Source organism: Mastacembelus armatus, chromosome 11, assembly GCF_900324485.2.
Source record: "Mastacembelus armatus chromosome 11, fMasArm1.2, whole genome shotgun sequence".
NCBI classification, from domain to species: Eukaryota; Metazoa; Chordata; class Actinopteri; order Synbranchiformes; family Mastacembelidae; genus Mastacembelus; species Mastacembelus armatus.
In genome coordinates, this window is record NC_046643.1 from 7246131 (window position 1) to 7263960 (window position 17830).

General features: G+C 42.8%; 2 protein-coding genes across 5 annotated transcripts in view; both read right to left on the minus strand.

The window, feature by feature from the left end:
• The window catches only part of trit1 (tRNA isopentenyltransferase 1), a 29124-nt gene extending 25536 nt beyond the window's left edge, over positions 1-3588 (minus strand). Inside the window, exon 1 of one of the 4 annotated variants that reach the window (XM_026300638.2) lies at positions 3362-3582. In XM_026300638.2, coding sequence (XP_026156423.1) covers positions 3362-3520 — 159 coding nt within the window. In that variant the 5' untranslated portion in view covers positions 3521-3582. Of the gene's footprint in view, positions 1-3361 lie in introns of all 4 variants that reach the window. The other 3 variants (XM_026300641.1, XM_026300642.2, XM_026300639.2) reach the window with 3 other exon arrangements.
• A 1930-nt stretch (positions 3589-5518) lies between these two features.
• Positions 5519-10515, minus strand: myclb (MYCL proto-oncogene, bHLH transcription factor b). The gene is made up of 3 exons (XM_026300782.2): positions 10341-10515; positions 8881-9532; positions 5519-7223 (listed from the first exon to the last, which is right to left on the minus strand). The coding sequence occupies exons 2-3, from the start codon at positions 9494-9496 to the stop codon at positions 6436-6438; spliced, it is 1404 nt and encodes a 467-aa protein (XP_026156567.1). The 5' UTR covers positions 9497-9532; positions 10341-10515; the 3' UTR covers positions 5519-6435.
• Positions 10516-17830: the final 7315 nt, after the last annotated feature.

The following is a 17830-nucleotide window of genomic DNA, read 5'->3' on the forward strand; positions in this document are numbered from 1 at the left end:
GTTGTCATTAGAGGGTGCCTTTATAAATCATCCTCCACCTCGAGGTGACACTTGATTAACAAATGTGCAGCCATTACCGCTGACTGGACCAGTTACATCGTAATCTTGTGTATTTGAAATACTCAGCGCAAAGGCAACTGATGGTTTTGATGTAGTACTGTTCATATATATAAATACATTTCATAAATTGTTCACTGTAAATGTTTCAGTCTACAGGAAATGAAATGTAAATGTGAGTCCAGGTAAATTTAGCAGAGCACATGCTGTAATGAAATACTAACCCAGATGCAGATTCGTCTAACAGGGAATATGGTGCAAAGAAACCTGTCATCATCTGTGTGAAATAATGTGACTTTAAATAGCTGGCTAATTTTAGACGTTTAGACATGCGACTACCCAGTAACTTTATTTTGCTATATATAGATGAGATCACAGTGATGGCTGTAAAACCTAAAATTACACTCATACACATACATTTTTCCATAATTGCAGCTCTGAACGACCCCCAAATGCACCACTTTAGGAACCAAGGGTTAACACTCTTTGGCAGTGCCTTATTCATTGACAGTACAGCGAAGCCATACATAACATGTTCCTTTAATGGCTGAATAATATCACCCCTGCATGTCCAATGAACTGTGTGTTGGGGGCATGGGCCAGGGGCAGGAGGGGGGTGATGATAACACAATAGGAGTGTTAGGGAGTGTGGGAACCGATTCTCTCTGGGACAATAGACACTTCCCAGTGGCTACAGCGTGCCCATTCACCATCAGCTGCTGGGCCGGCGTAGCACGGCGCTGAATATGCACCAGCTCAGCACAATGCTGCTTTCTCCCAAACAAGACCAGACTGTTTCCTATCCCAAAGACAACACAGGCCTGCTCCAGCCTACACACAGCCTCATTCTCACATAACCAGTCTCTTTCTCACTCACTCCATGTCTGCATGTCTCCCTGGCTTTTTCCCGTTGTCACACACACTAAGGGTAGCAACAAGCACAGGGATTGTAGAGATAGGCTGGAGCTGCCGTGATGTATCTAGGCCACTGTTTCTCTCCAACAGAGCTGCTAGTCGTTGAGATATTATGGGCTGAAATGCTATTAGCATAACCCAGTTTACCCAGAACCAGGTGACTGCTGGAAGAATCACTCCCTGCTGGGACACACACTCTCAAGGACAATGTACACTAAGAGGCAGGAAGGAGGAGGAGGGTAGGAAAGGTGATGCTGAAGCAAGAGAAAGATGTGATTTTGTTACTGAATTCTGCAGTCAGAGATATCGCCCTGGACAAACAGCTGAGAGTTAGTGTATATGTGTGAGTGTGTGTGTGTGTCCACGCTGTGCTCTGGTGTGACCCAGACTCAAACTGGTACCCAACCCTTTCCTTTGTGTGCACGCCCTCTGGTTGCTGTGGCAACGAAGCCTGAGAACCAACAAGGAGGGTGGGGCTGAGTCAGGGGAGATCGAGGAGACACAAGCGTGAGAGTTCTTAAATGTCACTGCACTGACACACACACACAGCATTGCGATCTATTTCAGTACAGTAGATTCAGAACACTCAGATCTTACTGTCTAGCTTTCACTTTTTTTAAACTACTTTAATGTTGAATATGATAGAAAAATGATGCCCAGCGTACTGTGATTGGATTAGCAATGAATATTTTTATCACATGTCAGTTTTTCCTTCAAGGTACTTACTCCTCAATGACTCATCTGCGTTCACTCCTTAATTTAGCTCAGAGCTACGCTTCTGCATATTTTAGCCTCTCAACTGCATCAACAAACAGTCTCATGGGGTCCAATAAGTAGACTTTACAATCACTGTCGCATGTATCCTCATAGCAAGGAACAATTTAACTTGAAATCTAAAATATATGTAGACAAAAGACCCTAGAAACCTTGAATATATTTCTCTATATCGCAGATATTTCAAACATTGCTCAAAGTCCAGGTTTGGTATTATGCAAAATAATTAGCTTCTCATTTTATTGCTTGGTGATAAAATGCAGTGCAGCACATTTTCCAGTTTATGAAATATGCTCTGCTTTTTGCTTTACCGTATACTCTATAATAGATGCTCCTAATTAGTAGCAAGTAACACTGAGCATCTAGTCTTGTACTTTCCTTTGCTGCAGTGGCTGTTTTTCTTGTTTGAGATGAATTAATATTAATCTTATAATCTCATATTTTAACATCTTGTGGTTGAACTCAATGGTATTTTTAAACAATATGTTCATGGTTTTGTGGTTTTCAAAAGAAAAACCTTATTTAAAAAAATCATGTTTTTAAATAAGGTTTGTAGCTCATTCATAACAAATAATAAAATATTTCAGATGCTTGCAAGATGCATCTCTAAATCACCCGATAGAAGGCTTATATGATGTTGCAGGAGGGCTAAGAGACTACACCACATCCGTCATTGTCAGGGTCGTAAAACAGAGCAAAAGCCTTCGCCATGAAGTGTGCAGAGGAGGAACCACAGACACTGAGAGCAGTCAGTAGTAAAGTGATGGTCATCAACCAGGTGAAGTTAATACTAAATAAAGCGTTACAGCTTTTTTTCCCTCAATAGCTTCCTCATATTTTTGTTTACAATGTAACTTAAAGAAAAATATAAAGTAAATAAAGTAACAATAAACTCTCTAGCAGATACCCAGCAACCACTTAGAATAATATACTACTAACTTAGTAAACTTTAAATATATATATATATATATATATATATATATATATATATATATATATATATATATTTATTTAGAGTACAGGTATTTCAAATATTTAATAGTTTTCTTTATCTTTCTGGTACAGAACTTAGAGCATCGTTTTTCTAAAAAACAATTAGAAAGCTGTTCATAATAGCTCACTGGGCAACGCTGTATGATAGTGACAGTGACAAGACATGACAAACTCTCTCTTCTAGAAATGGAGCGTGTGTCCAATGGCTGGACTAGTCTCAAATATCCAGGGAACAACATGAAGATAAACCGGGTTGGCCGTGCTGCGTGCACTTTAGAGACGGTCCCTAACTTTAGCTTGTCGTTTTCAACACGGGGCTGTGAAGACAAACCATGAGCCGTGCACCATCAGGAAAACCTTCTCTGCCGTGCACAAGTCTGCTGGAGACTGACGACCTCACTGAAAACCGGTCGAGGATTAAACCTCGGCCAATGTGTGGATCAGCATCGTTAACACTGCTGTAACAACACGGACTCCTGAGGCTGGATACCTGCTCGTTATTAAAACAGCAGCTGCTGTATTCTGGTTCTGAATCATTTGGATTATCTGAGTGGTCACTGTTATGGCTGCCATGTCAAGGTGTCCCTGCCTGCGCGTTTCCTTGTGTTGACGTTTTTCGTACCTGCATGGAGTCGGCGCTGATTATTTCTCCCTGAAGCCGTTTTCCGATCTCGATAGCCAGCTTGGACTTTCCGGTGCCGGTAGCTCCCAAAATCACCACCAACGACGGGACCATCGCTCTCCGCCAAGCACACTGCACGCTACGAGTGGCCGCCGCCATGATGTTGCCTTCTCCGCTCCCAGCTGACGGCCGTGCGCATGCGTAGAGGGCGGAGAGCTGAGAGGTGAGATCGGTGTCCAGGCAATACGCAGCCGTTACCGTGGCAACACTGACTGACGTAAATGAGCTGTAGTTTATTAGAAATAAATTTAACTATTTGAAGATTTTTGTTAAATTCCTTGTTTTTAAATCGGATTAAAACCAGTTCAGTTAAGAAAAGAAACGTGTTGCTGCTGCATTTGCAAACAGACCGGATTGTTGACATTTCCAATTAAATGCTTTCACAGAGAGATGTTCAGCATAAATGGTATTGTTGTTATGGAAAATGTCAGCGCTCCATCCAAAGCGAATACGCTTGTTGCCATGGCGAAGATGCCAGGATGGGTTGCCCTGGAAACTCCTCAGAACAAGTGGTGGATGGGAAGAGGGAGACGTGTGCTCACTCATACAGGTGGTTTTTATGAGAAACAGGACTAAATCACTCTGGTCCAGCGATTAAATGACACATATGCAGCAAGATAAGAAATATGTCTGTGTACGTCAATGGCACAGGACAAAGAGCCTCATTTATGGTGTCAAACCATGAAATTTATTGATTTTATGTCTTTCTCTTCATACATAGTCTTATGAGGTACAGAAACAAAACAAAGTGCTGAGACAAGGCTCCAAAATCACCATAGTTGACCTTCCAACAGTAAGCAAGCAACATCCATTTCTACCATGACTGTGCCAACAGTAGAGACCAGTGACCAATACAAGTTCAACTCATTTTCAAATTGGGCCAACCCACTGCTGTGGAAAACTCAAGCCAGAGCTACTGATGGTTTGTGCTGAATTAAATTGCAGAAATACAATTACAGTTTATTTGGAAGAAAAAGGGGGAAATGGAGATGAAAATATCCTGAATAATTTGTTGAACCAAGTTCATCATGATTCCTTTGATCTAATGCTGATTCTAGCATTTGAGGTTACATGTAAACAGCATTTTATATTAGGGGGTTTTTCCTCAAGCTACAGACTACTTTGGGATTTTCCTGAGTGCTAGTGCATGCTACTCTGCCTGATCAAGTCATTTACAGTACTAGATTCAGGAATATAACAATTATCTGGTGTTGGACAAGAGGAAACACCAGGCTTTAAAAAAAAAAAAAAAAAAAAAAAGCAGAGCGAAAGCAGTAACATTAAGGTCACTAAAGGCTACATGCACCCAGAAATGTTTAATCGGCTGATCCTCTTAAGTCCTCACCACCACCCACGTCAGATTTAAAAGCAGGCTACAGCTACAGCGACTGGATTGAATACAGGAGCATTCAGGTGTTTCTACTCCAGAGAGGAAGAGAAGCAGACCTTACATGCTAACATTCAGCACATAACCACCAATAAAGCCCCGTCAGCTACAGTAACAAAAACAGTCATTAGCTCACACTGAAACAACTCAGTAGGAAAATATAGTATAAAACTTTTGTCAACTGACTTATACAAATGAAGAAACCCCATAGACAGAAGGAATAATGAAAACAGGCATAGCAAAGAAAAATATAGTGCGACAAAGTGGCTAGTGTGATCGATGTTCGGTAAGTGTTTTATTTTAAATTTTTCATAATCATTTTATTAACAAAAATAGAAGCTTTGAGTTGTCTTGGAAAAGCCAGCAAGCTTGGCACCAGTTTAGCGTACTGGGCCGAACATAACTAGAATGAGTATAGTCAACAGCTCTGGTTTTGGTTTCAAAAGGGACTGTACATTAGGGGTAATATGTACACACAACATCCAGCAGGATCATCTACATACATTGAAAGGCTTCTATAGGCATTACATTGAATGCAGAACAAATATAATCAGACAGCAAGATGAAACAAATATATAGTTGGAACTCAATGGGCTTCATTTCTAAATGAAAGTTGGCATTTTTGATGACAGATTTAATTTACACCATTCTCCAAGAGTTTCTTTTGGTTAATTCACTGAAGCTGAACATTTACGTTTTGGCTGGTCTCCATGGCACAATAATAATAAAGATTTAAATCTTGGTAACAATTTTCTGTGTTTTTCTTTTTTTTTTCCCATTTTGCAGAAGGTTCCTTGAAAATACTAGGACAAATCCCAATGTCTGCAACATATTTTCTTATTTTCTCCAAACAATGCCACAAACCAGGCTGTCACTGTGAGCATGGTGCTGCTGTCAAAACATCTAATGCAAAACAAATTATGACTGGAGAACTGCAGGCACAGAAGTGAGGACTTAACCTGAGCTATTTCAGAGGTGCAGAACATCAAAATCTTTTCCAGTTGTACATTGTTGTTGCAAGGCTCAGTGCAGTCCAGCTGAATGCAGTGAAATGAAAAAGATCAGGGTAAACTTGATGACAAAATTTGCAATTATTTTTACACAAAGTGCTGTGAAGCAGGAGACCTTAAAAGTTGAAATTTGAAGGGGAATCTGTGAAGAAACTTTAGGGGAGCCCTTCAGACTGATAAAGAAAAGCCATCACTACTGTGCAATCACATCAAGCCCTGTCACAGCCAAGATGTCTGAGCAGTCCATGCAGCAGTTAAACAGCACAGTTGTAGCAGTTTATCAACTACAAGCTGCTGCATTCAAAGCAGGTCTTCAGTTGTGAACATTTTCAGGAAGGTGAAATACAGATATACCTAGTAACCATGGACATATCCATCTGCCCATAAGATGCCTCATAAGATCAGTCCCTAGCTCACTGTCCTGACCAGATTGTGGCCTTGTCAATCACTCAGAAGCTAATGTGCAAACCACAAAAAATAGGAAACAAGGGGAGAAAAAAAAAAAAAAAAAAAATCCACCTGCACTACGCCAATGTGACCAACTCAAAGTGAACATTAGTGTCTTTTCTCCTCCATGTAGTCCCATTCAGTTCTGTGAGTGTACATGTGACTAACACTCAGGATCGTTTAAGCCGTGCCAGCCTCTGCAGCAGCTGCAGCTGCCTGGCTTTCAGCTGCTTCCTCTCCTGAGCCTTCTGCCTCTCGCTGGCGTGCAGTTGCTGCAGGTATTCTGTGGCTCGCGTCAAGATCGCCACCTTGGGAGTCTTGGGGCAGTCCGCCAAGCCCGGGATCTCGTCCCGCAGTGACAAGAAACGGGAGCGCAGGTCATTCCGGCGCTTTCGCTCGAGGAAGTTGTGCGCCTTGCGTTTGTCTGTGTCCTCACAGTCTGAGGACTGGGGACTGGAGAGGTGGGAGAGGGAGTGGGGCTTTACAGGTGAGCTGTGAGGATGGGAGGAAGAGGAAGAGGAGGAGGGAGGGGACGAAGGAAATGTGGAGGAGGTAGGAGAGGAGGCACTGAGGTTGGGTGACTCCGACCTGACTCCAGCCACAGTCACATAAGACTTTCTGCTGTCCAAATTGAGAGGAGCGTGTCCAGGCCGGGGCTGATGGTAATGAGGGTTCTGGTTAGGCTGTGTTGCCTGGGTGGAGGCCTCCTGTCGAACCCTCTTTCGTGGCGGTTCAGCAGGCGGGGGGAGAGTGTCCGGTGAGGGGGCAGCATAGTTGTGCTGCTGTTGGTGGATGGAGATGTGGAAACGCTTCATGCCAGGGTCAAGGGGGTCAGCTCGCACTGTTATGGTCACAGGTTTACGCGCGTTGACCAGTCGACGAGGTTTACACTGCTGCTTGTGCTCCACTGTCACCACATCAATCTCTTCCTCATCCTCATCCTTTTCATCTTCATCATCTGAAAGAGCAAAAGAGATGTATTAAATTTAAATGCAATCAAGTTGTGGTTAATAAGTTAAAGTGACAGCTGATGTGAGTGAGCACCTCAGTGGACACCTGCCGAGGCCTGGTGCCTCCTTATAACAAATGCTTCTATATAAATGAACATCAACCAAACTCATGTAACCTGCATGATCTCCCTCCCTCTATCTCACACACACTCCCAACAATGCCGTGGATAATCACTGCATTAGCTCATCCCCGAGTGGAAAGTCCCTCTCTTCATTCATGTGCACAGAGTGAGGAGGAGAGGCAGAGGCAGGCTGGATTAACAAGCACTCCAGTAAAATAAAACGGCAACTCTTCAACTTGTTAAAAGTGATCCGACTAATATTTCACACTGTACATTTAAAACCATTTGCTGCTCTCTTTACTAAAGCATAAACGGTGTATTAAACATAAGGAAAGGTCTTATCGACTTGATTCATACCAGATGATGAGACTCTTGGGAGAATTTTAATATTCTTTTAAATTGAAACACTTAAAGTAATTGTACCTCTGCCGGTTTCACTGCTCGGAAAGTAGTAATCTCTATATGAGTAACAGTAAAAAGATTGAGGTTTACATGCCTATTATTTGCAGTAGAATTTATACAACAATAGATAGCATCTCGTATTACAAGGTTCACAGCATATATTCCTTCAAGTATCCATATAAAGGTGCTTTATTGGAGCTTAAGCATATTCTTTTTATGTTTGGTCAGTCTCCTTTTCTTCAAGCATAAATTATCCTCCATAATTGGGTGAAATACTGCCTCAAAACTCATGTCAAAGTATTCTGCAGTCAAAGCCCATATCCCAAATGACTAATCCTGCTCTATTCACAGCCCAGGCTGGCTGGGACAAAATCCACCCACTGACACAATTGGCGCTGCAGCCTGTTGAAGAGAGGAATGCAGCAACAAGTTCCCTTTGTGACATTCCACACACCATTATGCACGGTCCAAGCTCAACATCACATGGCAGCCTACATACCAAGCTCAATCATATGGGTTCACAGAGTGGAAATGGAAAAAGTAGTTCTGGAGTCAGGGAAAATTTAAGCTTGAAGAGGGCTGGCTGTGCCCTCCTTTTTTTCCCCCTCTATGTTGCATAAAGTTCCAATAACAAATACTCTTTATTGAATTCACGTTAAATCTAAAGTCATAGGGTGCAGAGATGGATGTAAGTCAGGCAGGAGGAACAGGGAGAGGTAGCAGCTGGTCTGATGGAGCCCTGCCAAGCAGCAGATGTTTCAATGGGCGTGTCACTCTGGGCTTAAAGCATGTGTTGCATGCACCAAGGTAACGCAATGCAGTAATCATGTGCCATGCCAACCCTCACTACCACATAATATCCAACCAAAGCAAAATATTAACTAAGTGGGGGGTGGGAAACATTGGAACTTGGACATTTCAGGTCAGTAGAGCTCAAAGTCACCCTTACAAATACAATGACTGGAATGAAATGTAGGTTAGTGGGACTTACATGAGCGAGAAAGTATGTAACACAGTAGATATCTGTCTAGAAAATGTTACTGAAATGCCACCAAAAAAAAAAAACTCACTTCACAGACAAACATGAAGTCAAAGACACATACTGGAAAGTCCCTTCTTACATATTCCAGCCTTCACTGACCTGATGAGTCGGTGTGAGACTCTGAACCTGAAGACACTTGTTTCTTGCATCCGCTGGTTAAGGGGAAGGTGAGCACCGCAGCTGGGTCCACGCAGTCCGCAGCCAAGCCGCTGAGGGTTGGCGCGTCACCGGGGGCGCACTGCGCTCTCCCCGGGGATGGAACCGCAGAACCGGCGGCGGTTTTAGCGGGACAGGTGGCGAAGCGCTCCCCGACCACCCTCTCCAGCTGCTGCCCGGCCGAGAAGCCGCTCCACATACAGTCCTGGATGATGATGGAGCTCAGGTTGCCGATAGAGTCGCTGGTCGTGGTCAGCCTACATGGAAAGTCCTGCTGCTGTTCATCCTCCTGCCCTAAGAACTGGGACACCCACTCCAGCTTGTCACCAAGAGACGGGCACAGCGCCCCGACCCTGCTCGACCCTTCCACCGCCCGGATAGGAGACATGGGCGGGGTCGGTACAAGCTCGAATTTCTTCCAAATGTCCTCGCTGGGCGCTGTGGACTTGAAGAAATCCTCGTCCGGGTCGTGGTCGTCGTAGAAATAATGTTGGTAGTGGTCGAAGTGATCCATGTCCCAGTTTTCATAACGAGGCGCGGCTGAGTTAATGCCCGGCATGGGGGCTGCAGGTGAATCACTCCCGGGTCCCTCGGTCTGTAGGGAGAGAAAACGCCGACATTGTTATCACACCCGAGATTTATTCTCCCCAAAAATCAGCAGCTCTGACGGGATGTGACCAGCCTCTTAAAAAAACCACCAGCCTGGATGCCCAAACACCACGTCATGATAAAAACAGCGTCCTACAGGAATGTGCCAGCTACAGGTGTAACAAATAAACTAAGTGCCTGTATGTGTCAATTAGGACTCCAGCTGAGTCCCTGTGAGGGAACCGAGCAGCACACTGCACACGGGGGGGGGGGGGGGGGGCAACACAGGTGGCTTTTCTGCCATAAAAACAAAGTGTCCTATGCTGGGATGCCGCACAGCTGAAGTTATACTATCTTACTGCTGAGAAGTTCAAGTTTCGCAACAGCGCTTCATTACATAACAGAGTTTTAGTAGTACGCTATGAGGGGAGGGAGGTTAGGGGGTTCAGCTGACTGCTCAGCAGAAACAGATTAAATTAGAGTGAGATTGATTCACTTGGACAGACAGGTACCCGTCCTTGCTTCCCATAAACCTGCTCAGACGCAGGAGTCCTATGTAAAGTAGTTTATTAGGCTCCTCCTCGATTTAACTCTATATCAAGCTCAAAGAATTCAGCCGGTGAGGGACCAAAAAAAAAAAAAAAAAAAAAAAAAAAAAAAAAAAATCAGTCGATCAGTTGATTAAGCAGCAGACGCGCTGGAAGGCTGCAAAACCCCCCCGACACTTGAAGCGCTTCATTTATTGTCTAAAAGGTTTTCTGCTTGTGGTTAGTAGGATCGCTGAGAGAGCTGCTGTGGGATTGAAAGAGTTTTACCTGGTGCTGAGAGAGAAAAACCTGCTCGCCTCTTCATAGATCCGCTGTGCGTAATTTAAGTGTCCAAAAAAGGGGAGACAAGCGCAGTGAAAGACAGAAATCTGCTTCAAATGTGAGCGCGTCCTTCTGCTCCCTCCGGCGTCTGTTCAGCCTGTAATCAGTCGTTGTGATTAATGAGTCCGTTCGGTCGCAGTCCCGCCGCTCACAGGGCTGGAGAGGCTTTGGCTGCGGTCACTTTCTTTGCAGACTACTGCACTATTTGATCTGGGGGAAGGAGAGTTGGCTATTATGCATAAGAGGCGGGTCGTAGTAGGGGAGCCACGCCTGCCTTTTAAAGGCGCAGCGCACGCATCGCGCTCAAGGAGGGCTGCAGAGGCGCAGATGACCCTGTTTTGGTTATGAAATAAATATGCATACATCATAAACAAGGTGTGCGTGAGAGTGTAAACACAGGAGCACCTGTGTGTAGTGGCCAAGCAGCATGAAGGGGGCTGTTATAAGGAGGACGTCTTCCACTACCAGCACAAACAAGCAGGGATTCATGTGCGTGGCGGGCGCAGTAATTTTATGTGGACATATGGCTGCAGTATCTGGTGTCTTCAATGCAGCTTATAATATCTGCAGTCAATAACATGGTCTAAAGGGGGGGGGGGTGTCTCCTCAACAGCTGCACACACACACACACACACACACACACACACACACACACAGCTGCTGACATTTGTTTCTCTTGCTACATGAAACCATCTTACTGGTTTCTGGTCATGAAACTGATATGCTGGGCAAACTTTGCCACCCCGGCCCTTGAGGATGGCGACTGGGACATGGCTCCTCTGAAGTTCCCTCCTGCAGCTTGGCAGGGAAGCAGACAGCATGAACTCCTTGTCTGTCCACCTCATCATCCCATCAAAACTAATCTGAATCCCTGAAGACACATCCCCTGTCACTCATCCTCTATTCTTCTCTCCTCACTTTCACCCCTGCCTACTTTTCTCCCAGTATCCCCACCCAAACCCCCACCACCACCCTTTATGCTTTTATCCCCACTCACCCCTGATCAAAAAGATCTTGACCCTACACGAAACGGGGCAACTTTAAAGGGTTGTATCCTCTAGTTCCTCGGGGAAAGCCTACAAAGACACAGCTTCAGCGTCTGCATCACTTTCTCTCTCAGCCCATCCTGTTCCTGATCTCCCCTTGTACTTTTATCTCATTCCTCTTCTGCCCTCTTTCATACTGTACTTTGAAACTTTCCTCCTCTCTTTGAATTAATCATTAAAAGTGAATGGGTGCAAGGAGCGGATCCTTAAAATGTACAAAGGAATGTCTTTTTAGATAAAATAAGTAGATTAAGAGAGCTTATAGAGACTCCAATGTTTTAATCATTTATTTGTACAAAATTAGCATTTTCTAAGTTAACGTCAACATTTCATTGATATGCTAATGTTAATACGATTCTGGAAAATGCAGATCCTTACATGGATGTGTTGTGTTGAGGCTGAGAGGGAAATATCTACTTTACAGTAAATCCCCTCTGGATTAGTGAACCTAGTTTGCATGAAAATAGTAACGGCAACTTGTGATGTGCAGTGAAGCTCTGATCTGTCTCCCTGGATTTTTTTTTTTTCTCTTTGAAAATGGTGAAACGTTATCACTCAGGAGGTATCAACTAAGTGGTGGAATAGAGAAGTTGATAGTGTTGATCTACATTATGCATGTTAACGTGTCAGTGCTGGTGTGCAATACGTAATGCAACAATACTGTATCTGCTGAGGATAATGGAAACCTTGGTTAGCTTAGCAACTTAGCATAAGGACTGGAAATAGGAGGAAACAACTACACTGATTCAGTGTAAAGGACAAAATTTCAGCACCTTTAAAAATCACCATCCATCCATTATCTATACCTGCTTATTCCTTAACCAGGGTCAGAGGGATCAGCTGGAGCCTATCCCAGCTCTCTTTGGGTGAAAGGCAGGGGTACACCCTGGACAGGTCCCCGGTGCATCACAGGGCGTACTTAAAAACTTGAATAGTTTGCTCAGCTTTAGAGAGCTGCAAAGCCCTGTCTTGAAATTCACAAATCTTTTACTCAAACTGAACTTCTTGGATTGTGTTTTGTGTCTCACGTACCTGAAGCCCCTTGATCGCAGGGCTGTTCTGAATCGTACTTTCTTTCACTTTCACAGTATGTTGAGCTATTCCTCTAACAGACAGCAGCCGTGATATTCACTTCATCACTCATGAACTCAGTGTTTTATCTGAATCCCCGTCGCCCCTCTCCACTTTCTCTTTCCCCGCTTTCACTTTTCACTTTCTTTTAATCCTCAGGCATTTTGGGTGGATTCAAGGTGGGGCAGTTCAGCTAGTTAGTAAAAGGTTAAGAGTCTAAAAGTTTGTATCCATTAATCAAATATACTACCATTTGTATTAAACATACCGTGCACAGAACTGTGTTTATCATTAATGCAAAGTGGTCGCTTCTAATCATTAGATTAAATTTGATGAAATGAAATTGTAATGATCCCCATGGGACTGCAGCAGGATATGACTTTATCTTACAAGTCTTACAGATAATAAAAAGGATCACCTTGTTATGCAAAGATAGATAGGGGGAAATTAACAGAGAAAGACTTGTATGAATTGTTGTGTGTTGGCTGTGAGATAAATCCTGTTTTTAAATTCACAGATCTTTCATTCAAACAGCTTTTGGGAAAGAAGTGAAAATAGGAATGGAGCTAGAAAAAGGGAAAGGTCAGGAACATAAGTGGAGAGAAATAAGTGCCGACCCTCTCACCCCCTTCCTGGGTCACCCTTTATGTCACCTTCCCTCCGACCACCCGCACTCCAGCCAACTCTGGCCTTCCAGACTGATCAATGAACTTCAGTCTAGGACCCACCCGGTGTGTCTGTGGCAGTTGTGTGGCCACAGGTTCACTTCATGTAATCTGAATGACTGGAGAGGGAACGTGGCAGCTGCTACCCACTGGATGGTGTTGACCTCCTACTGACACACACACAGTAAGTGAGAGGATTGCCTTTCAGTCCAGATGCTCATTACACTGAGCTATTGCACACTGAGCTGCATCCACACACACACACACACACACACACACACACACACACCCTCACACACACACACACACACACACACACAAATATATGTACACACACAGTTTCTTTTTCTCTGTCTTACCCTCCATCTCACCACCTGCATATTTTTAGCAGATTAAATCCAGAGCATAAGCACTTTTTAAAAACCTTGACCTTGTTACTTTGGATGATAGTTTGGAGGAAAGACCCTCAGATTAAGGAAGTTGTTTCATAAAGTCAAACATCTCAATGAAAACACAATCGAAGAGAACAGAAGTGGAGAGCAGAAGATAAAATTATAACCATGATAACTAGTTATAACTAGTTAATTCTGGGCATATATGGTTTTGAATGTTTCACAGGAGAAATTTCTGTTAAGTGTGTTCTCGTATTTTCTCACTGGTTTGAAGTGAGCAGGCTCATGCAGGAAAAGGCGACATCACATCCTTCCACATCATTCAACGTATGGAAATATTTGAGTCGAAAAGGTGAGCTCACCTGCTCACCTTCCACTCAAATATGATTGAACCCAAAGCTACTAACTCTCTCTCGCAATATTCTGCTGGCTCTCTAATCTGTGTGACTAAGTGTCAGTCATATTTTCATAACTATCCCTGTGTAACCACAAAACCACGGAAACAACTAGAGTGTGTTTAATTAACTGAGGAACTGATTTTAATCACCAGGAAGCTAACAGGCACATCAGACAGATAAATCAAATCTTTCTACCATGCACGTCTGTAATTCTGCACAACACATACTATATCAAACTGCCCATCCCATATTATACATACTTGTACACATACCCATCATTAGCACTGATGGACAAACTGTTGTTACTCAGTTGCTGCGTTTCTTTCTTCAGTGACTTTTATTGCATTCTGGGTAGAAATCAATTCTGGAGGAACAGGCTGTCAGCACAGACTGTACCCTGGAGAAACAGAGACAGAGGTAAAGAGAGAGGGTGTGAGTGTGAAAAAGAGCACAACTGCGTGTGTGTGTATCAGAAAGCATGGGAATAACAATTGTTCACATGAGAAAGAGAGAAGAATAGGGAGAGATGGAAGAGAGAGATGCTGTGCAAAATAATGAATTGGTGGAGGGTGTGAAGAATCTAGAGAGAACTGGAGAAGGGAGGGAAAGACTGTACATCAAGAGAGATTTGGGGGGAGTGGGAGAGTCACAGAGGACGGAGAGAAAAAAGAAACAGTGCGGTGGGGATTTAGGGAGGTGAAGAGATAGCAGTTCACAGGAACAGACTTGAAGAAAACGATGCAATTACATAACAGATATTTGGCAGGGCAGCAATATTGAGCATTCTTCAAGCATTACACACTGACACACATATGCACACACACACACACACACAAAGATATATACTGTATACACAACATACAAACATACACTAACTCAAACCAGGAGTACAGATAAGCACACATATACATGCAAGGAAATAAAGCAAATAGCAGTCTGCTGACAGTTTACTGATAAATTGCCTGTTGTTTTGCCTTCACATTACGTAACTGTTGTCTGGGAAATGATTAGTGTGTGTGTGTGTGTGTGTGTGTGTGTGTGTTTGTGTATGATGTCGCAGTGTGTTATCCATGACTGCGCTGATTGCTGTGAACGTGTCTACAGAGAGAGGATACACCTCAGCACTGTCGGTCAGCACTGTCTTGTGACTTGTTCTCCTGTATCACAGCTTCTCTATAGAGAAGCAGGTCAGCTGTTTGGAAAAGGGTCAGACATGTGGGCTGCAGCTGGTCAGATCTCACTGTTAACAAAAAGCAGACAAACATTCATTCATGTTTTTGTATTGGAAAGGAACAGTTTGGATCATCTTTGCTTCTATTAACCAGTAGCCAAATAACTATTTTAAAAAATGGCTTAAAAAATGAAAACTTTTAAACACTTAAAGATCCCCACTGACTCAGATTGATATGTGTCTCTTTATCTTTTAAACGCTCCATTATGTTCACCTACCTGGTTTATAATATGTATGTCATTTGGTGCTAGACTAGACACTATGATGTGAGAGTGTGGGGCCAAAAAAACCAGAACTTAAAGATGCTATAAAACTCTTTAAAGTTGAAGAAATCTGTAGAATTATTGCTGATATAAAAATATCTATTACAGCGGCTTTACATAGTAGCAGTAGTGCTGTGTTAAACCCATGAATTAAAAAGTGGGATTACGCCCAGCATCATGTTAAATACAATGCTGGAGTCATCTCAAAACTACATGTAGCACCTCTGTGTCCCAGTGTATCATTTGGTCACTTAGAGCATTTGTATGAAAGAAATTAAACCCTCACCTATTGTATCCTCTCTGTAGCAGATCAGAACATACTGTTCAGTAGTGAGACATCTAGTGGTGAGAAAAAGTGTTCTGGCTCGTGAATTCTTGACAGGTTGGAGAACGTACTTCATTGGCCTTGAAGCTAAACAGGCTCAGAGACGGCAGTTCTATTTTGTCTGTCCTTTCTCCTATTCTGCTTCTGCACTGCTTATTTGTACATGATGTACCAAATGTGTATGACACAAACCACCAGAGGGCAAATTGTTCAGCTACTTTATTAAAGAATTTGCTAACAAAAAAGTATGAACTGCAGCTGCAGCCTTGAATCTGCTCTCTGCATACTAAGAAGGATGAAGATCTCAAATCTACCACAGTGGCAATGCAAAACCTAACAAGCTGATGCTGAGCAGTCAATGTATGTGGGTGGCATTTGTACAGACAGCAACATTTTGATGCAGAACAGACGTCAAAACAGCTGTCTGCACCAAAAAACATCTGTAAACCATAAAATGCCATAATTAAAGCTGTGACACTATAAGTAGTTGTCTATTTTTGCAAATTCCTAGATGTCTCCCAGACATCTCTATCTGTAGCTGTTGTAATACTGACATGATTGAGAGGTTAAAATTAGATCCCTGTTAAAGTCCTGTCAGTGGTTCCTCTTAGATTCTGTATCATTTTCAGAATCTCAGGAGTCAGCATCATGTAGACACTTGGTAAACACTCTGGATCCTTCAGTCAATTACAGACACAGATGCCACAACACTTATCTTCACACATGTGGGTGGTTCTGTGAATGTACTATCTGCATTTGTTTGGACCATTGAAGAAAATCACTTCAAAGCTGCCCCAATCAATATTTTAATGCATAAGATGGGTCAAATGGCAACATGTAATGTGAAAGTGTTTGGTCATAGTGACAGAATTGTCATCCGACTCTGTAGCTTGTCAGCTCCAGGTAGCATTTTAACATCTTTTTGCTCATTCGTTTTCTTCATCTGATTGCTTTCTGCATTGCTGTCAGCAATATATTTGTGACACCTCCTGATGGTCAGGGGAGTCTGGTGTTCCAAACTAAATATCTAACTAAGTATCTAAAGTGCAAATGCAAATATTACTTTTTAAAGACAAACAGCGAAAAGAAGCAGGATTTCCAGTATAATTAATAAAAAACATTGTAATAACCTGCGCGAATCTGTGGCATGTCAAATATCAAGGCTGAAATGTTTGTTTGTTTGTTTGTTTTTTGCTGCAATTTTTGATTCTTCTTATATAAAAATTGTGGTTTTTAATTGTGGCTGCTGAACACTGGTCCTGAGCTGGTCTTACTGCCTGGAGGCAGGAGAGGCAGGAGAGGCAGGGATGTGTGGTAACCCACAGATGGGCACCCAGTCACAGATGGACGGACGGACACATACACACAAGGGCCCTGTAGAGAGATCAAAAGAGGGTGTATGTCTTTGGCTTGTCAACAGTGAAGACTGATAGATGGAGGCATCTGTGTTGGTTGGAGAGTTGAGGAAGTTGATGGAAGAAAAAGAGACTGGGTCATGAGCTTACACATATCATCACATCCAGGACATGCAAAACAATATCTGGGTGCTATAGAAAGTTGGGAAGGACTGATTGAGTTAGCAGAATAAAAATGCATAGCTGACATAAAAAACACAGACATAAAAGAGCAACTGGTATGTGTTGTTTCTTATGTAATAATTAGGTTTGACTCATCATGTAGGCTTGACTGAGCTCAGTCTTATTCCCACTGTGTCAGCTTTGACACATGCTATCTGTTATACAGATGAATGAGCCCTGGTGCTGCAGATATTTCTAGTCAGAAATATGCAAACTATAAACAGGGCAGCCTGAGGAAAATAAGTGCAGATGCAAAAAAAAAAAAAAAAAAAAAAAAAAATTAAAATAAAACTGGGAGAGATCATTTAATCCCCTAATTATTTCTAATTAAGATTAATTGTCTTTTGGAGATCAAGAATAATTCCAAGTGGCCCTGTGGGTGTGATTTCCCACACAAGGATGATTCAACACAAAACAAGTAGTAGACAGTGGTTTTCTCATGTTCCCACAATCAGTATGATAACATTT

Bases quoted from the DNA above. Each gene is read 5' to 3' on its own strand.
- myclb (XM_026300782.2), bottom strand. From the start codon at position 9,496: ATGCCGGGCATTAACTCAGCCGCGCCTCGTTATGAAAACTGGGACATG. The intron at 7,224-8,880 runs GTCAGTGAAGGC...TTGCTCTTTCAG, and splicing joins GTCTCACACCGACTCATCAG to ATGATGAAGATGAAAAGGAT.